General features: G+C 39.7%; 1 protein-coding gene across 2 annotated transcripts in view; it reads right to left on the reverse strand.

Annotated features, from left to right (window-relative positions):
- Positions 1 to 4,639, reverse strand: part of MYOM1 (myomesin 1) — a 138,844-nt gene extending 134,205 nt beyond the window's left edge. For both annotated transcript variants that reach the window (XM_065889262.1, XM_065889261.1), the window contains exon 1: positions 4,341 to 4,639. In XM_065889262.1, coding sequence (XP_065745334.1) covers positions 4,341 to 4,639 — 299 coding nt within the window. The remainder of the gene's footprint in view (positions 1 to 4,340) is intronic.
- Between the last annotated feature and the right edge of the window lie 17,342 nt (positions 4,640 to 21,981).

The raw sequence follows: 21,981 nt of genomic DNA on the forward strand, positions 1-21,981 counted from the left end.
CTGCGTTGGGTCTTTGTTGCTGCGCGCAGGCTTTCTCTAGTTGCGGCAAGCAGGCGCTACTCTTCGTTGCAGTACACGGGCTTGTCATTTTGGTGGCTTCTCTTGATGAGGAGCACAGGCTCTAGGCATGCGGGCTTCAGTAGTTGTGGCTCACGGGCTCAGTGGTTGTGGCTCATGGGCTCTAGAGCACAGGCTCAGTAGTTGTGGCACACGTGCTTAGTTGTTCCGCAGCATGTGGGATCTTCCCAGACCAGGGCTCGAACCCGTGTCCTCTGCATTGGCAGGCAGAGATTCTTAACCACTGCACCACCAGGGAAGTCCCTCCAATTCCCTCATTTTAAAAATGAGGATAATAATTTCTACTTCTCAGAGTTACTGTAAAGTAGTATAGAGAATGCTATGCTGAACGGTATCATATGGGCTGGATTTTAATCTGTTTAGAATCAGACAATCTGATGCCTACCATTACCACAGAGGGTTGAGGGGCCCATCACCCAAGAACTGTGCTGTGTTGTTCTCTGGTTTCTGGAAGTTATTCATTTCTACTTATCAAGTATAACAAAATATTTCTTTTTTACTCCCATCTTACTCAAAAGAAAGGATGGCACCCTGATTTCCATATACCACATTCCCTGTAAACATCTTCCTTATTTCATCCTAATTCCTTAGAAAGGGATCCTCAGGTCACACACTGGGCTGTCTGATATTTATATGTGACTTTTTAGTGCAGTGGTTGTGACCTTTGTTGAACCACACAGTTCTCTGAGAATCTGATAAAAGCTAGGGTCCTTCTCAGCGGAAAAAAAAAAAAAAAAATTTCATCTGCGCCTAATTTTGCATATAATTTGAGATCATCCAAAACTCTGTTGAAACCTATTCATGGACAGAGGCTAAAAACCCTTGCCTAACGGTTGCGAAGTGGTCATAAGTACCATTTCTCCTTTCATCTCTAATAGTATTTGTGAATTACTAACATAAAACAATAGTCTTGTATCATTTTGTTTTCCTGAATTACTTTCTTTAATTTAGTTTTTTTTTCTCACTGTGACTAAGAACTAAAGCATTTAGAATAAGCCTTCCAGGATTTATTTTATAACCCTTGGCTCAGAATGCAATTGGTAAACCAATCTGAGCTAAAAACCACACTGACTCTGAACAAGCCATTTTTCTTAAGTCTTAACTGAGGCCAGCCAAGTCCTGAGCACGTATAAATCTCCATAGTTTCCACTTTACTACTGGACATCTAACTACAAAGCAGAGGCTAAAAATAGATCAAGCCTAGTGTTCATATACACTCCACAGAATTGCATTTCCAACCCCACATGAGTTTTAATTAACAACACTCTTCGCAACTAAAGAGAGACTTCATTTAGCAGGGAAAAGTTGATCCACTTTGAAAAAGTTAAAATACAACCTGAAGGAATTATGAAGATTTTGAAATGTTCAAAGAATATCATTTGCTCCTGTTAGCTCTGGGTCTAAAATAAGAAAAACTAAAATACCCCTCGGATTGGGTTAGCTTTCTTTTCTTTTACACTGCATTACACAAAGGAGAAAATATTGACATCCTTTTCCCTTTCTTGTTTCTAAGTCTACATTTCTACTAAGTGGAGTTGTTCAAACATAGCAAGCCATTAATAAATACCTACTTACCTACACAAATACTTATAGAGCAAGAAGGAAGATGTGAGGTCGAGCATAGAAAAATAATTACAGTTCTACTGCCTACAGAAAGTTTATCATCTGAGGCTCTTTATAGTTAAAATGGCTGTCTTCCAAAGATAATATAGAGCAAATGTTTTCTGGATAAAATATAAAGATTCTCAAAATTTCAATTACTAATGTTAGATATAATTTATCAGATTGTAAATAAATATGAATATTGCATCTGTGGTTAAAAAAAGAATTTGTATAAAATTAAAATAATTTTAACAAAATTTAGCAATAGAGTTTAAGAAGTAAAACTCTTTGAATTACAGATTCATAAAACTCTGTAGCCTCTACAGTATTGGGGGAATGAAATAAGTACACAAGGAGTTACCTTGACAACTGTATGGCAATAAAAATACCCATTTTCTACATTTTCTATAGACTTGGCACAGGCAGACCAGGAAAATGGATATTTAAAACATAATCCTCTCTATTACAGGACAGCTGTTTCCTAAATGAGGTTCTTAAACATATGTATAGGACATTCTTCAGGAGAACACAATGATACTGTCACATAGCATGGTGCTCATTCCTATTTCCTTTGGAAGGTAGGCATTTGAAACAAGAGCTAAAAGAAGTGAGTTCACCTCCTCACTGACAATATTTCCATATGTGCAGCTAATCTGAGGTCCTTATGAATATCCCCTGGCACACATGACCCATGAAAGTGAGATTGCAAAACAATCCTGTTCCATTTTAAATGGAATTTCAGAACGTTGCCATCACACATTCCAGGTAAACTCCAGAGACTCTGGTACTGAACATGCAGAAGCTCCCAGGAGGTCAATGTCAGTGCCCAGGAATCACAGCCGTGGATCAGGTACTGCTTAAACCCACAGGGATTCAGGCGTTTCTGCCTTCAGAAACTGTCCTTACATACAAGCCACCATATTATTTCCTCAGTAACTTTTTTAATTCCCAGAAATAAACACCTTCTCCAGTTGCCCTAACAGGTATTTTGTGGACTTAAATTTTGTAAGACAAAATTACATCTGTTTAGAACAAATAATGCAACCTATGCCAGATGGAGGAGGTTTGAGGCAGCAGGTGATTACTGATCACATAGCCCAGGAATTTTTATGCTTTGAAGTTCAGCAATCCTTTCTGTGGACTATAGATAGATCTTTAATAAAATCACATGAATCTTGCAAGTGTGTTTTAATCCCCATGACACATTTTGCTCTGGATATGGAGAAAATAAAAATTGGCTTGGACTGAGAAATTATCTGTCCAGCATTTATCAGGCTGGGACAACAAACACAGAGAAACCAAGCTCAAGGTTCACAGGAAATGTGTCTCCCGGGGACGCTGCTGCAGTAGAGGGTTGTGATAACTTCCTCTTTGAGTGACTACAGGCTCACCGAGAAACTTTCTTCTCTAATATCAAACATTATCAGTAGGCTTGCTGTTTGAAATTTTATCAGGAAGAATGAGGTATTGCCTTCTTGTGTGGAGGAGTTGCTGTTGACAGAGAAGCAGCCTCAGTTCCCAGCCCAGGTGCTGAGCTCCACATAAAAGGTTTCTAGATCCAACAGTCCTCATTTATCTCAACTTGACTGTTTCCAAAGCAGCAGGACACTGGATTCATTTTTCAGACCAGACCTACATCTAAACTCCACGCTTCCTAGAATCCTACTGAAACTCTCTTTTCCTCTGGTGTGTGGTCTCCCTCATTGCAATGGGGTAAATCTAATTTTGTCAGAGTACCAGTTTGCTCCTGGTATTCTTAGGCTGACTGAGATAGGGCCATGTTTTTATAAAATGCCCTGGCTAAAGAAAATATTTGCTGCTTGAATAATAGCTCAGAATTTTAACCTTGGCTTTCATATATTGAAAGAATAGAACACATCTCTGCTGTAGTTTGGGATCCTGTGGTCTGTGAATTTCAAATTCTATTCTCATCTATGACTTCCCTGGTGGCACAGTGGTTAAGAATCCGCCTACCAATGCAGGGGACACGGGTTTGATCCCTGGTCAGGGAGGATCCCACATGCCACGGAGCAACTAAGCCCGTGAGCCACAGCTACTGAAGCCTGCGCACCTAGAGCCCGTGCTCTGAAACAAGAGAAGCCACCACAATGAGAAGCCTGTGCACCACAACGAAGAGTAGCCCCTGCTCGCTGCAGCTAGAGAAAGCCTGTGCGCAGCAGTGAAGACCCAACACAGCCAAAAATAAATAAATAAAATAAACAAATTAAAAATAAATAAATAAAATTGGAAGTTAAGACTCTGCATGAGCATTTCTTTTAAAAAAAAAATTCTATTCTCATCTAAGTTGAAATGTTCTCGGGACGAGGAAACCTGCTGTGAGTATTGAAATGAGGTTTCCTGGCTCTGCTGCTGCTGAACATTGAACACGACTTGCGGCAAAACATCTCTGCTTCTAGCAATATCGCAGATGGCAATTCAAGCAAGACATCCCAGGGTGGCTGTGAAGCTTTTTGTCAAACTCAGAGAAGGAAGGTAAAGGGAAATTGTAGACATAAGTCCCAGGCCTCCCAAAACATGGCCTTGCTCCATACCTGGTTTAAAGGTAGGGCTGCCAGTAAGAAGACAAGAAAATGTGACATGGGGAAGTTATTCAGAGAATGTGGCTTTGCCCTAAATTTGTAAGGCTGCTTTGGACATACCCGTGGGAGTAGCCATAGTCGTAGGCTGAGGCAGCCTTCTGACTGACTGCAGATGAGAGGGCAAACTCGGAGGCCCGGGAAGCCTGCTGCCGGTAGGACGCGGCGGATGCCTGGCTGAAGGCCTCGGACTTCTGGCGGTGGGCAGCGGAGGAGCGGCTGCTGTAGGCAGTGGAGCCGTGGGTGTAGATGGCCGAGCTTTTCTTCTCCTGCTGGTACTGGCTCATGGTGGTGTGAAGGCTTTTGTTGTGGTAGCTGCGATCATAGTGCTCGTGAAGTTTCTGATAAAAAGGCAGAGACATCATGTGCCCCTAGGGAACCAGGCAATCTACAAGAAAGCAACAGTTTGGGGGTGAACCATTAAGGAACAAACCCAACAGAACAAGTCATCTCAACCAACATGTAAAAATGAATACTCTTTTATCTGTTCCAAAGAGTAAGTGGAAACTGATGTGAAGGTTAGTTTAGCTGGTTACTCAATAAATTCCTTGCTTCATAGCCCAGATGTACCCTCTCCTATCATTGTACTGTCTTCTCCTTTTTTTAAATACCCAGGAGATCTTTACAAAGTTTCCCTATTGTGCTTTTTCCTTAGACCTTTCATAGCATATATTTCTAATTTTTTGGCATTTCATTCTGACAGGGGCTTCATCTGAGAGAATATGTAATGATGGAGAGTCTGCGTCCAGCCAACGTGGTTTTCATTCAACAAATAATTACTGAGAACCCATTTTGAGCCTGGTACTACTCCAGCACAGGAAATACAGAGATGAACAAAACAAACAAAATCCCTGCTCTGATAACCCTATATACAACCTTATGATCTATTGCAAGAGACAGACAAATAGAGAAAATAAAGTGTAAAGTATATTAGAACCTGCTAAATGCTATAGAGAAAAATAAAACAGGAAAGTGGGATGGGATGCAATTTAAACAGCATCATTAGGGATGATGATGATGACTGAACATGAAAGTGACATCTGAGCATGAGAATATCTGGGGGGAAGTATTCTGGTTGGAAGACCATTGCAAAGGCACTGGGGTGTGAGCCTGCCTGTTGTACTCCAGGAATGGCAAATAGGCCAGTGAGGTTGCATGGAGTGAGGGAGGTGCAGGGAGAGGTATAGAAGATGATGTCAGAGAGGTGGAGGGTGGGGAGGGCAGATAGTGTAGTGTCCTATAGGTGACTGTAAGGACTTTGAATTCTATTCTGAAAGGGCTAAGGAGTCACTGGAAGGTTCTGAGCTGAGAATCACTCTTGCTGAGTCTGAGAATAGACCGTTGAGAGACAAGAGTGAAAGCCAGGAGACCAATTAGAAGGCTGTTATGGGCTGAGTCATATCCCCCCCCAAATTCATATATAAACGTCCTAACCTTCACTACTTCAGAATGTGACTGTATTTGGAGATAAGATCTTTACAGAAGAAGTGAGGTTAAACTGAGGTCATTAGGATAGGTTCTAATCCAATATGACATGATTGGCATCCCTATAAGGAGAGGAAATTAGGACACAGATATGTACATATACAGAGGGAAGGCTGTGTGAAGACACAAGAAGATGACCATCTACAAGCCAGGAGAGAGGCCTCAGAAAAACCAGCCCAGCTGACACCTTGATCTCAGATTTCTAATCTCCAGAATCATGAGAAGATAAGTTTCTGTTGTTTAAGCCACCCAGTCTATGGTACTTCGTTATGGCAGCCCTAGCAAATTAATATAAAGGCCACTGCAATAGTCCAGGCCAGAGATTATAGTGGTAGCAGTGTAAGTGTGAGAAGTGATCAGACTCTGCATGCTTTGCAGGCAGAAGCAATAGCATTTGCTGAAAGTTCTGGATTAGGGTGTGAAAGAAAGAGAGGAATGAGAGATGGCTCCAAGGATTTTGCTTGAGTAATTGGAAGACTAAAACTGCTATTAACTGAGATGAGCTAGGAGTATAAGAAAAGAGCAGTTCAGAATGGAAGAACAGGAGACTGGTTTGAGACATTCTACATTTGAGATACCTGCTAGACACCCAAGTGGAGAAATTAAGTGATTAATCTTAAACTTAATTAAGAGATTAAGTTGGATATTTGACTCTGGAATACAGGGTAAAGGTTCAGGATGGAGACCTACATTTAGGACTCACCAGCATTTAGATGCTATTCAATGCTGAAAAGAAAATAGATGAGAATGAAAGTCCTAGGACTGAACCCTGGAGGATGCTTATATTGTCATATAACAAGCTCTCTCGAATTTCACAAATACTTCAAAAAGGTATAGTGTCAAGGCAGAAAAATTCCATTAAGAATATGAAGGCTTCTAGTCTTCCTACATAAGGCAGCAAGAAAGTCAATCATCAGTGTAGCAGTTTGCATTGTGAACATGACCTAACAGTCCTACTGAAAGTCAAAAATAGGTTTGCTTAGCATAGAGAGGGGAGACTTCAGACTGCATTATCTTTCTTGAAAAATCTGTCCACTGACAGAAGCGTATCAGCCATATTGACAACCCTGGATGAAGTAGTGGTTTTATGGAAGCCCCCTCTTACATGTTTTTTTAATTAATTAATTTATTTATTTTTGGCTGCATTGGGTGTTCGGTGCGGTGCGCGGGCTTCTCATCGAGGCGGCTTCTCTTGCTGCAGAGCACTGGCTCTGCAGCAAGAGAACTGGCTCTAGGCGCGCAGGCTTCCCTGTGCCACCAGGGAAGCCCCCCTCTTCCATTTTTAATGCTTTTGTGCATGTTCTAAATTTTTTACAAGTGAAATTAATTGTAATAAATTTTTCAAATCTTTTAAAAAAATTCTAAATGAGGACTGAATCCTTCTAAACTTGCCACATTTTCTGTCAAGTTTAAATCTACTTTTTAGGACTTCCCTGGTGGCGCAGTGGTTAAGAATCCGCCTGCCAATGCAGGGGACACGGGGTCGATCCCTGGTCCAGGAAGATACCACATGCCACACAGCAACTAAGCCCGTGTGCCACAACTACTGAGCCTGCGCTCTAGAGCCCCTGAGACGCAACTACTGAGCCCATGTGCCATAACTACTGAAGCCTGTGTGCCTAGAGCCAGTGCTCTGCAGCAAGAGAAGCCAGAGCAATGAGAAGTCCGTGCACCACAACAAAGAGTAGCCTCTGCTCGATGCAACTAGAGAAAGCTCGCGCACAGCAGTGAAGATGCAATGCAGCCATAAATAAATAAATTCAAAAAATAAATCTACTTTCTAGAAAGCCTTTTAAAGTACAAGACAAGCTTGCTCTTCAATTCAGTTCCATTAAAAACAATGAGATAAATATAAAAACAGTTTCTAAGATGAACTGAAAAGCTGTTTCCCTTTTATTATTACTTTATATTTTCTTGTCATTAGTCCTGCAGATTTCCAGGCCAAATCTCAGACTTAATAAATCAGGATCTTTGGTGAGAGCGGGAGCAGAAGACTGAATTCTACACAATTTCTCAAAGTGTTTCCAATGTACACTGAAGTTTGAGAAATGCATGGCTTAGAAGATAGGAGTGATTTTAAGGACAGGTAGAGAATAATATTTCAATGGATTTTAAATGACTAGTGTGGAGAAGTTTTCAATTTTTTGTGTTTTTTTTTTTTTTAATTTTTTGTGTTTTTATTTCAACACCTAATAAAAATTTTCACCTCTTAAATTTTTTTTTTTAAATCTACTTTTTCTTAACATCTTTATTGGAGTATAATTGCTTTACAATGGTGTGCTAGTGGCTGCTGTATCACAAAGTGAATCAGCTATACATATACATATATCCCCCATATCCCCTCCCTCTTGTGTCTCCCTCCCACCCTCCCTATCCCACCCCTCTAGGTAGTCACAGAGCACTGAGCTGATCTCCCTGTGCTATGCGGCTGCTTCCCACTAGCTATCTGTTTTACATTTGGTGGTATATATAAGTCCATGCCACTCTCTCACTTTGTCCCAGCTTACCCTTCCCCCTCCCCATGTCCTCAAGTCCATTCTCTATGTCTGCATCTTTATTCCTGTCCTGCCCCTAGGTTCTTCAGAACCATATTTTAAATCTTTTTATTTAAACTAAAGAGTCAGCATGTATTCCCTAGAGAAGAAAATCCAGCAAACTTCATTCCAGAAATATTTATGTTAGGACTCATGGAAGATATCAGTCTACATGGCATTTCTCAAGAGGAAGAAAATAGCCACCAGCAAGCAACTTTGCTTCAACCCTAAAATAGATTGCTATTTTCTGTTCTAAAATATACAGGATGATGATCAGGTGTAATGAATTATTATTAGATACATTTTTATAAAACAAAAGGGTTGAATATATAAATATAGAAGTATATGTTCAGGCATTTATAAAGATGTTTGATAAGCTTCTGTAATGATACATACTACACTGCAACACAGCTAATGTTATTTGAATGACGTCCAAATAAATAATGAATGACCTTCCTGTGTATTATGCTATAAGCTAAATTCAGAACCCAAATAACTTGAAATGCTGTTATTTTCACAAAATAAAATCTTTAAATGTCTTGCCTCAATTCTATTTTCCATTCGCTTTATTTCTATTTTCCCCAAATATGTTTATTTTTAATAATACTTAATATTCCAAGCACAGAGATAATATATTACAAGTAAACAGGCTTTGGCCTTATGTCAACTCAGCTGGTTGTCATAGCTCTGACCTCTGGAACAAAGGTATAACTACCTTCTCCTCATCAAGTAAGTGAGGATTATCCCCAACACGTGACAGCTAGAGTGTATTGGGAGGAAAGATGGTTTGGTTGTCTTCCATTCCTTTAAGACCTGTGTTTTTTCCTGAAAATAATTTGGGAATTTAGGAAGAGACAGTAACTCCATAGTTGTAACTGTGACATGATATTTTGTACAGGCATTAGAGGCTGAAAGCTGACAAAAATTCTTCACAGAAAATACTAACTTTAGGATCATGATGTGGGGCTCTTTGTTGCCTCTGAAATATTGCTTAACCATTTTCCGATGAGAAATACCCAATGCACCCTTACATTCATCCACGTGGCTCTGTCAGAGCAAACTCCCTGAATTAGAGACTAGTGACTTCAGAGCTAGTTTACTCCTTTTGATCTAATATGTAATCAGGGAGTATTGTAGGCGTATGGAGGATAGAAAACACATGATTTCCTGTTACCTTACCCATTCCAGGTTTCAACCAAACCGCTGAACTGTAACTTGGAAAGAGTACTTGACTCACGCTTACAGTTCTATCTGAGACAGCTATTATCTTTTTATAGTTCCAGGAACAGTAGCTTAATTTTAAAAGAATCCACTGATCTGAGAGAAGAGCTGTGCCAGCACAAACTGGCACCCTGCCGCTCGTTCTCCTTCCCCGAGCTCCACTTTCCTATTTCTCTGCTATTCTGACATCTCTTTGAGAAAACTGCTGAGCTCAGAAGATAGAAAGAAACCACACACACTGCAGTGCTCTTGAGCACATAAAATATCAAGTGCATTCTTCTGCCTCAAGGTCACACTTACCAGCTTCCAAAGGAGCGATGGTGGTGGAAATGTTCCGACGTGACTGTGGAGCTGGATGAGAGAATGAAAAACCCACGTAGGTTGAATCCAAGAAAATGTTAAGAGGCAGGGCTAAAGACAGGACCCTGGGGGCCAGTTCAAAAATAATGCATGTGGTCAGGCTGTAGAATGTCAGAGCCACACAGCCAGCCTTTTATGGCCAAGAGGGCAGATAAATATAGCACCAAATGGGGAGGGTAGTCCTAAACCAAGAGGAAGAAGGAGGCCCTGGCAGGTAGCTGCCTCAGTAATTAATTACATTAATGCCAGTCAATGGCTCTGGCCTGATTAAACCAAATGTAGGATTTTTATTTGGCTATAAGAGCTATTTTCAATATAATTTTATCACAGGATATTTAAAAGCATAATGGAAAGAGTGGTTTGTGTTGAGAGCTAAAAATAGGTACAGTAATCTGATTCCCAAAATGGACTTCATGGAATTTTAATGCCAAGATACGATTCTGGATGTGCTGTTCATAACCCATGTACAATACATTTAAAAGACACAAGGTGAAAAAAGAACACGAGGCTAACTAGAGACAAGCAAATAAAAAATGGGTCACACATGGTGGAAATTTTGGCTTGACGATCACCGTTTCTCTCATTTTAGGAAAACTTACAAAGTAGGTTATAGCTTCAAGTTTGAATCTTTGATTCCCTATTCATTAACTAAAGCCTTTACAAAGCAACAAGTTTTATCTTTCCTAAAGTCAGAATAGGGTCAGTCTATCTAACAAGAGATTCTCTTTCTTTGTTTTTAGAATATGTCACAAATTCAGAGGTGGTATAACCTGTGGCAAGAGCCTGCACTTTGGACTCAGACCAGACCTTGATTCTAGGCCACCGATCGTATTTAATAGCCAGGTAATTCTAAGCAGAGTATTTCTCCTTAAGTTTCATTTTCTTTCTCTATAAAATGGGGATAATAACATCCAAATTAGGGGACTGCTATGGAGATCAATGTGATAATGCAGAGAAAGCACTTAACCTAGTGATTGCCACAAATGAAGACTCAGTAAATGTCAACTATTGTTACCTATAGTAATAATTTAAAAGCTCATTGTTTAGATTATATGTACGGAGAAGGTTATGTCCTGATGTGATAGTACATCAACTAAATACAGATCCACTTGTATCTACCAAAATATTGAACAGACCCAATATCGTAGCCTACTTTATAATTCCTTTCTTGATGATAACTACAGTTAAGACTGTTGAGAACCTATCAAGTGCCAGACACTCTGATAGGCACTTTATACACATTATCTCATTTAATTCTCATATTGCCCTATAAGGTAGGTATCATTGCCTTCTATAGCTGAGGAAACTGAGGCTTCGAGAGGTGAAGTCATTTACCAAAGAGCACACAGCTAGGAAATGACATAAATGCAATTCATTCAGAGATATTTGGATTCCAAAGCCCATGCACTTTTTGTCACGGATTGCCTTATCCTCCCTCCAATGATACTTTGTCTATAAAAAACTAGATATTTTCAAATGGTCTTGCGAGTGCATTACAGGTCCCCACTAATAACTTAGGGTCAGCTTTTGAGATACCCAATCAATGTATGTAAAAGAACGTATTCCACTTAGTACTGATCAAATTCAACCCAGCATTTGTTTATCTAAATGCACCTCTAGTCAGTGTGCATACGTACATTTTTGCTGTCAGGAATCCATAGGAGAATTTTCCAAGCTTTACGTTCCCAAGTATCCATTTGTTCTCTAAACATCCAATACAGAATGGCAGTGGTTTTTCCGAGTTTTATCCATCAGCCATTGGAATGGTTCCCAGTGAGTCATTTCTCTAGAGAGCATGGCAAGTTGCTTCAAATCTCCTTGAAATAGAAAGAGGAAAAATAAGCAAAAATAAGAGATATAAATCATCATAATACGAGCTAATATTTAATAAGCATTTGCTATATGTCAAGTATTAATAATGCTAACTACTTTACAGTATTTTATTTGACCATGATACACACATAAAACCATTTCATGGATTATGAAATTAATTTAAGATTTAGAGAGATTAATATTCTTAAAGTCACACAACTAGAATGTGACAGAAAATTCAAACCTGGGTCTGTTCTACACAGAGCCCAGCCTCCTTTATATCATACTGTACTGCCTTATAACCATTTAACTCTGTGTGTGTGTGTGTGTGTGTGTGTGTGTGTGTGCAGATAGATACATACATACATAGATAGTCAGATAGATAGAGTGTGCCATATGCCAATAATGTCCACTAGAAGTAAGAACTCTTACCAAAGAAGAGTCTTAGTTATATTTCCCATGTAATAGACAACTATTAGGTCAAGATTTACTGGCTACAAATATCAACACATTAAAATATTTACTGAACTTTGATTCCTGTTAAGAACGCAAAATGAGAGAAGTCCACACACATTTGTGGAAAAACTAAAATATCATTTATTCATTGATGCTCAGGATCCCAGTGAAAGCCAAACAGTCTATTTCAAACAAATGTACAGTAAGATTTGGCAAAAGAAGTAGAAGCTAGACCCAAGCAATTCTCCTAAGTGATCTTTCTGCTGTAGCATCATCTGGATTCAGCCTTTTCTAACAACATATTTATCCAAAATATAAATATCCAGATAATAAACTACCTACTGTGTTATACTGCATAATAAAACTAAAGATGAAAAAATTAGTTGGGCTTTGACAAATCAATAATTGTGATTTAATCAAATTGCCTTATAGATGTATAATCAATTAATCTGACTTAATCATGATGCCCTTACACATGTGTAATTATTCTGAAAACTTAATGGAATGGTAATCTACTGTTAATTTCAAATTTCCCAGAAAACCACCTAATACAAAATACTTTTTAAAAAGTGTATAACTATACAAGTCTGGAAATTTCAAAAATATTTGCTTCCAGAATTACAATTACTTTTTTTCATTTATTTATTTATTTTTGGCTGTGTTGGGTCTTCGTTTCTGTGCAAGGGCTTTCTCTAGTTGCGGCAAGCGGGGGCCACTCTTCATCGTGGTGCGCGGGTCTCTCACTATCGCGGCCTCTCTTGCTGCGGAGCACAGGCTCCAGACGCGCAGTCTCAGTAGTTGTGGCGCATGGGCTTCTTTGCTCCGCGGCATGTGGGATCTTCCCAGACCAGGGCTCAAACCCGTGTCCCCCTGCATTGGCAGGCAGATTCTCAACCACTGCGCCACCAGGGAAGCCCAAGAATTACAATTAGTTTTTTAAGAAAGCAATTTTAAAGTAGATACATCTTCTCTTCATACTAACTGTAAGGGTATTAATATTTTTATGTGTGAAATGATGAGCTTAACTAACTGTAGTGTATGCTAAAAGCCAAAATAAATGTATAAATTATAGTTAGCCACCTAACAATTTTTGTTTTACAGAAGTGGAAACAGTAGCAAATCATTTTTCTATACATGAGGGAATAAACAAAGATATACTCTTTAGAAATAAGGTAAACCAAAGCAAACAAAAACTAAATTCCAACTCAGATCAAGAAAGTTTAAGTTGCTGGGGAATTTAGTTAACAAATAAAACCCATGTATCAATAATACAGAAAAAGAAAGACCTGTATTTAGTCAGTTTAATTCATAAAGCATTTATTGAAAACCCACTAATGTGTCAGGCCCTGTGTTACACCCTAGGGTCCAGTGGTGACTCACTCACGTCCTCAAAGTAGCCACTGTGTAGTTGGGTAGACAAAGATTACTTAAGAATAACTGTGGTACAGGGCTTGAACCCGTGTCGCCTGCATTGGCAGGCGGATTCTTAAACACTGTGCCACCAGGGAAGACCCAACACAGCCAAAAATAAAAACAGACAAATTAATTAATTAAAAAAAAAAGAATAACTGTGGTACAATGTGATAGGTGAAATGATGAACACAGCACATAAGAAAGAATGTGACTGGTTGTTTTATATGTACAAAGCAAAACCAAAATAATCCTTCTCCTTTAAAAGATAGGAATTAAAGGAGCAAATCTAATATATCACTCATTGCTCACCTATTATGCAAAGCACATGCTAGGTACAGGGAAGCAAAATGACTGACATGGGCCCTGTGGTCAAGAATTTCTAAATTCTAAGAATTTTCTCCAATACAAATGCTTTCAACAGAAGGCAAAGCTCAGCCAGATTATTCGGTGAGCTCTTTTAAGTTGTAAATTAATTGTATCCTTCCTATCTCAGAGTTGCCTAATTAAAAAATATATATGTATATATATATTGGCGTTTGGCATCTAGTCCTGTTGTTCATTGAGTGACTTTGAAAAGTCATTTCCCCTCTCTGAAGCTCCATTTTCTCATCTATAAAATAAAGAGTTCAACCAGATAATCTCTAAGGTGTTTTCTAGCCTGAATAACTGTGCTATGAATCCAAAAAGCAGCTGTTTTTTCTTGCCTGGTTTGTAAGCTGATTAGCAACATCCTATGCAGAGCAATTTTGAGGGGAATAAAATAAATCCTCCTTACTCCAAGAATTCTGCTTCTACCTGCTAGCTCATGTCTGAAATGCTCTCTCCTGAGAGTGTCGTTTTATGAATTTAAATCCCTATTATACTAGAAATTATCCAGAAAGATGTTTCAGCATGTAATCAGTTAAGTCTTTGCGTGATGGGCCAGAGTCTCAGATTTGTTATGAGTAGAGTGGTGGGAAAGGAGGCAGAGGGGAGAGGTGATCATTGAAAAGCCGATTCTGAAAAAGGACAATCCTGTGATGTGCAGCACTGGCCGCGGAGCTGGTGGGATAAGGCCCCACCCCCTGCTCAGATCCCTACCTACCACCCTGTCCCCCAGACTAGACTCCAGGCCACCAGGAAGCAGATGCATAATTCCACAGTGGCCTTGGCTTTCTGTAGCATGCTGCACTTGTGGCTGCAGAAATGGAATTAATTTCTGTTCTTTACCAGTTGCTCTATCTCCCTCTCCTCTTCTTTTTTTTTTTGCGGTACGCGGGCCTCTCACTGTTGTGGCCTCTCCCGTTGCTGAGCACAGGCTCCGGACGCGCAGGCTCAGCGGCCATGGCTCACGGGCCCAGCCGCTCTGCAGCATGTGGGATCTTCCCGGACCAGGGCACGAACCCGAGTCCCCTGCATCGGCAACCACTGCGCCACCAGGGAAGCCCCCTCTCCTCTTCTTAATTCCCTCCCCCGTCACAAGAATCTTCACCTTACTTATCCAAACCCTCTTCCTCTGTTTGTATTTTTTAAATATTTAGTGTCAAGAACTGTGAAGGCATATAATGGATATTATTCAGCCTTAAAAAGGAATGAGATCCTGATTCATGCTTACAACATGGATGAGTGTTGAAGACATCATGCTAAACGAAATAAGTCAGACACAAAAGGACAAATATTGTATGATTCCACTTACACGAGGTACCTAGGGTAGTTAAATTTATAGAGACAAAGTAGAGTAGTGGTTACCACAGGCTTGGGGAAATGGGAATAAGGAGTTAAGTGTTTAATGGGTAGAGTTTCCATAAGGGATGATGTAAAAGTTGTGGAGATGCATAGTGCTCATGGTTGCACAACAATGTAAATGTGTTGAATGCCACTGAACTGTGCACTTAAAAATGGTTAACATGGTAAATTTTGTTATGTACATTTTATCATACACACAAAAAAACTATGAAGACTAAGCTTTTTTACCCTGCTTACAAGCTAACAAGTTAACCTACAGTTTCATTGATGCTGACAAGACATGGGACGCCTGGGTCAGAGTCAAAGGACTCTGCTACTCACAGCAATAGCAGAAGCCAAAGCATCAGCATATTCTTCACCAGTGTGACAACCCCACCCGCCCCGTTCCTCCAGGGCAACATGAAGAGGCCCAGGTGACACCAGCACACACACTGGATTGCATCATGAGAGTGGAACTTTGAGCTTAGGGAACCTGAATATTTTATAAGGAGCAGTAAGCATGCCTGCTCTTTGCTCCAGAGGCAGCCATTCTCTTTATTATACTGGAGAGGGGGTGTGCCTGCCTTTGCCCTGGAGGGAGATACTTTCTCTATCTTCAAACATCCCTGAAAAGATAGCCTGGAACAAAGGGAAGCCAGAGGCTTGCTTGCAAGATGTGCAGAAACATGACAGACCCATGGAGAATTGTCTCCCAACAATCAACACAGGTTATTTTTACAAAAACAATAACTTTTTTTCTTTTTTTTTTAGAAGTGAGAACCAGACTAAAGAGTAACAGACGTGAATCTCCAGTTTCAATTTATTTTTAATTTCTTTTTAACAGTTTTATAGAAGAAAAATTTATTGTACATACCATAAAATTCATCCATTTTGAGAGTAAAGATCAGTGAATTTTAGTAAATTTATACGGTTGTGCAACCACCACCAAAATCCAGTTTTAAAACACTTCCATCACTGGAAAACTTCCCTCATGCCAGTTTGCAGTCAGCCCTTGGTCACTTCCACAACCCAGGCAACCACTGACCTGATTTCTGTCCCTACAGTTTAGCCTTTCCTAGAAATTTCATACAAAGGAATCATATAATATGTAGACTTTTGTGTCTGTTTTCTTTTTAACCTAGCAAGATGTTTTTGAGATTCATCCATGTTGTTGCATGATTCAGCAGATTGCTTCTTTTTACTGCTGAGGAGTACTTCATTAAAAGACACACCATGGGGCTTCTCTGGTGGCGCAGTTGTTGAGAGTCCGCCTGCCGACACAGGGGACACGGGTTCGTGCCCCGGTCCAGGAAGATCCCACATGCCGCGGAGCGGCTGGGCCTGTGAGCCATGGCCGCTGAGCCTGCGCGTCCAGAGCCTGTGCTCTGCAACGGGAGAGGACACAACAGTGAAAAGCCCACATACCGCAAAAAAAAAAAAAAAAAAGACACACCATGTTTTGTTTATCTGTTCATCAACGAATCAACTTTGCATTGTGTCCAGTTTGGGGCTAGTATGAATAATGTCACCTTGAATTTTTAAATCTATTTTTCCTTATATAGTTAACCAAAGTTGGTGTGATAGATAACAGAAGTATCAAAACACTGACCAAAAAGTATTGCTATCTAACACTTATATAGTACTTACTATTTGCCAGGTGGTATTAAAAATGCTTTATATGTATTAACTTCTTTATTCCTGACAACAATTTATAAAGTAGATACTATTATTATAATACCTTTTTCATTAATGAGAAAAACTGAGTATAGAGAAGTTCAGTAATTTGTTCCAGGACAAACAACTAAAATGTGTTAAAGCAAGGATTCAAATTCAGATAACCCAGATCCAGAGTTCATATGTTAACCAGTACATAATATTCTCTTATAATTAAAACAAACCAATTCTGACAAAATTCTATAGCTTCCTCACTTCTTTTAATATTGCAGATACCATTTTATATTTGATGCAGGCACATGTCTCCAAGTATTAATTAATTATGTTCTGTGTTCCCTTATTCTCTCTTTCATACCATAAGAGTCCCCTTTCCTCCCCTAGTCTACACTGAAGCAGAAACAAAGATGCAAAAACACAACAAAACACAGTTTCAGACTAGTAGTTTCAGATACAAGCTTACAGAGCTAGCTTTTCCTATCCTGCTCACTAGATAAGACAGCCTAGAAAAAAGGAGAGGGAAAAGGCAGGGTAGTTACTAGAACAGGAAAGCAAAGATCAAAAGAAGGGCTGGGGCGATCCTCAACCTGGAAGGAAATGGACCTTTGATGAAAAGAGCAAGGGAGCAGAGAGAAAGACAGGGAATAATTTTCTTCAAAAATGAACTCAACTTTGGAGACAATAAGTGAAGGAAGCCAGTCACAATGGACAAATGCTGTTGTATGATTCCACCTATATAAGGTACTGGGGTCAAATTCAAGGTAGCACAGTAGTTGCCAGAGACTTGGATGGTGGAGTGGAGGAAACGGGGAGTTACTGTTTAATGGCTAGAAAGTTTCAGTTGAGCAAGATGAAAAAGTTCTGGAGACGGTGGTGGTGATGGCTGCACAACAGCGTGAATGTACTTATGCCACTGAACTGTGCACTTGAAAATGGTTAAGGTGATAAATTTTATGCTAGGCATATTTCCCCATAATTTTAAAAAATGGATTCTTCTGATTCGTCACTGTTCAGCATGGACAGTCCACCATTCAGCAGTCCTGGACACTGATAACCCCATTCCCCTCAACAGAGATGCAATACTTGGCCACCTGGTGGGGGGAGAAGAGCTTGAAGGGAGACCTGTGCCCCTCCCACGGGAGAACTCAACAGTCCCGGTTGGGACTCTCTCAATGAGGGCAGCAATGGACACACATTATCACACTTGGTTCTCATCAGTGTGTACACACTACGTTCTACTTTGTCTAACAATTGATGAATGCGTTGTACTATTTCACCATAATTTGTTACCTAGTCTCTAGGTGTTGGCCACATGGATATTTCCAGTTATTCACTAAGACTAGAAGTTAGAACCAAGAATTAGGAGCATCTTCATTTTCACCTCAGCTCTTTTACCACATCTATGTGTGTGTTCCCTTCAGAGGCAGCCTTTTAACCCCTCTGGTTCGGTTCCGTCATAGTTCTCCTAATGGAGTGGGATTGGAAGAGTGGTTCTCCATCCTGGCTACACATCAGAATCACCTGAGGAGTTTTTAAACCATCCTCAGGCTCAGGCCATATTCCAGGACAATTAACTCTGAATCTCCGGGCATGGGAGAATGAGTGTTTCTAAAAGCTCCTAAATGATTCTAATATGCAGCCCTAGAGGAAAAATAATCTCCTAGGTCTATTTCGGTTCTAAAATGATGAAATCCTCTGAATTAAAAAGGGAGCTATAAATATTTTATACAAATAAAGTTTTCATTTCAGTTACCTCCTTGGGAAGTATTTCCCCAGAAAGGAACTTCAAATTGAAGGAAATGTTTCGTGACAGTGCTATTTGGAATATTAGGCTAATCTATAATGCCACCTACCAAATATGAATGCACTCTTTCTTCATTGCTCCATCAACATTGGAATGTACAATTTTATTTCAGCAAGTTTAACAGATGTGAAATATATCTCATAGCTATTTTTAAATGCATTTTTAAAATTCATGGGGAGGCCAGACATTTCCTTCAACATAAGCTATTTGGTTTTCCTCTTGTATGAGCTTCTTTTGACCTTTGACATGGAGATTGATTATTTTTCTTGAGATCATTATTAATCTGTTAATATAATAATAAATAAAAATTTTAAATAAGATAAAATAGCTACCATTAAACCTTCTGTGTACTAGACACTATATCATGCTTTACACATAGTGTTTTATTTCTTACAAAAACCCTACCAAGCAGTTATCATCCCCAAGTTATAAATGAGAAAACTAAGTTTCAGAGAATAACATTAGACAAGTTACCCAAGGTCACATAGCCAGCAAATAGTAGAGCTGGGATTTGAACCCAGTTCCATCTGGCTTTAATGCTCCATTCTCCTTCCTGGACAGGAAAGCACTTAATGCCTGCTCTGCTCACAGCATCTGCTGATATCCTGCACCATGTGATTCCTACTCTATGACCACAGGTGATGGGTCATTTCAAACCCAAAGGTTACTGATGTATATCCTGGCAGCAACCTATGATATATAGCCTGGGCCAAAAAGGTGAGTCAAGCCAGTCACATTCCTAGCTTACAAATTTGATTTTGGAAATACTGAGTGTCAATACACTTACTAGAAGGACCAAAAGTCAAAAAAGCCTGAACCAAAAGATGCCAGGGGTATATCTGGGGTGAGAGAAGCCATGGCAAGCTGAAATTATGAGGGACCAGAAACTAAAATTAGCAGAGAAAGGCAGTTGGTAGAGAGAAAACACAGTAGATGCTCTTAAAGAAGCAGCAGGTCACTCAGAGAACAATCATTCGGCCCATGAGAGGAAAACAAGAGTCAATCCCTCAAGTTACTGAATCCAAAAAAAATGGTTCTGAAGAACCTAGGGGCAGGACAGGAATAAAGACGCAGATGTAGAGAATGGACTTGGGGACACAGGGAGGGGGAAGGGTAAGCTGGGACAAAGTGAGAGAGTGGCATGAACATATATACACTACCAAATGTAAAATAGATAGCTAGTGGGAAGCAGCTGCATAGCACAGGGAGATCAGCTTTGTGTCCACCTAGAGGGGTAGGATAGGGAGGGTGGGAGGGAGACGCAAGAGGGAGGAGATGTGGGGATATATGTTTATGTATAGCTGATTCACTTTGTAATACAGCAGAAACTAACACGCCATTGTAAAGCAATCATACTCCAATAAAGATGTTTTTAAAAAGCATCTAAATAGAGAGAATTACTATAAGAATTAATATAGTAACATAAAAGACTTTATTCATTGTTATCCCCTGCCTTGGACAATAATTTTTATTGGCTTATATATCCAAACAAGAGCTAACCTGTCTGTGGCTAATCTGGTCACTTCAACTACCTATGTCCCAGGAGATTTTTCATTCTGGACCTAGCAGGCCACACAGAAGTTTGATAACATTCGTCTGGTTGAGTTTCAACACAGGACTACTTTCATCATTTAACCACTTCCTAAATCTCCCTTACTTTTTTCTATACCTTTGCCCCAGAGTTCTTAAATAAGGTTTACAGTTTTAACGTAGGTTTACTGCACACACATGACATGTCTGGCACTGTGCAAGGTACTGGGAATACAAACAGAAGAAGGTGCTCTTGGGAAGTATGTCTACCTTCTTATCATAGTTCTTTCTTTGTCCAGCAGTAAATAATGAATCGCGTAGCACACAGTAAGACACCGAAGAATACTGGCTTTGGGTAAGCCCCTTCAAACTTGACCTCTGGCTCGTCGACCTGTCAGGGATTCCTGGGTAGTGCTGCCAGACCAGTGCTTTAATGCTTTACTGAATCAGCACTTGAGGGACAACACAAAAGGAGGTGCTCTGTGTTAAATGTTGACACGTTATATGAAATGGAATCTGCCCATAGAAATTACTTTCATTTACCATTATTTCTCCAGGAGAAAGAAGAACTCAGAATCAAAAGTTACAATACACTTACAGATGGCTGGCAAATCAGTTATTTTCCCAAGGCACTAACTTCAGTGGAATTAGGAAGTCTGCACAAGACCTTAGAGTCTCTTTTCCTGGGAAGAACAAAAAAAATAAGTCAACATTTGGGGTAACTATTCCCACTCCAAATTATTAACACAGTCATTCTTATCAATGATTAGCACGTGTCAACAATAAATACTCCTGCCTTTTCTGTTCCCCAGAATATGACCTTGGGCAGGTTATTAACCTCTCTAAGCTTCAAGTTCCTCATCTGCAAAATGGAAATGACGGTAACCACCCTGCAGGGCAATGACTGAGAGTTAATAAAACACGTAGCCGAGTGCCTAGCTCTGTAAATATAATAACAATAACAATTCATTCGTTTGTTAAAAGTATACACTGAAAGACTTCTACCTAGCTAGTGTAAAACTAATATAGGATATGTTTACAAGTGAGTTGGAAAGCAAGTCAAACAGACATGAAAAAGCAGAGAACAATCAAAAATGATCTAATATTTTCGAGCGCAATAGGACGTTAAACGTGAGGTTCATGATAATCTCAGAATTTTGGCAGACATCCCAGAGGCTGAAAATATTAGTTGTCAGAATATCTACTCAGGACATGTTCCAAGACTGTGAAATCAATTTTGTGACTCTTAGCTAATGTTCCTCCTCAGGAATTATAAGAGGCAAGATCAGTCTCTAGACCTGAGAGTTTCTAGAGAGACCAGCATCCAGAATCCTTTGGAGAGAGGTGTCAGGATTTTGCTCATCCATTCCACACACATTGTGTAGGGAGTGAGTGATTCTTCTCACAGCACTTTGAATACACCTTCAGCAGGTAACGTTGCTGGAGGAAAGCGTACTGCCGGTCTAATTATTGTTCCATGGTAGGCCATTTGTCTTTTCTCTCTGGAAGTTTTTACTATTTTCCTTTACCCTTGATGTTCTGAAGTTTCACTGTGATGGGACTCGGCATAGATTTATTTCTATTTTTCCTCCTTCATATTCAGTGCACTTTCAACGCGAATAAAGATTTTTTGACTCTCTTTCAATACTGGGAAACTCTTAGTCGTTGTCTCTTTTAATACTGTTTCCCATCATTCCCATTTTTATCTTGTTCT

The sequence above is a fragment of the Phocoena phocoena genome, chromosome 13, assembly GCF_963924675.1.
Source record: "Phocoena phocoena chromosome 13, mPhoPho1.1, whole genome shotgun sequence".
Classification (NCBI taxonomy): domain Eukaryota; kingdom Metazoa; phylum Chordata; class Mammalia; order Artiodactyla; family Phocoenidae; genus Phocoena; species Phocoena phocoena.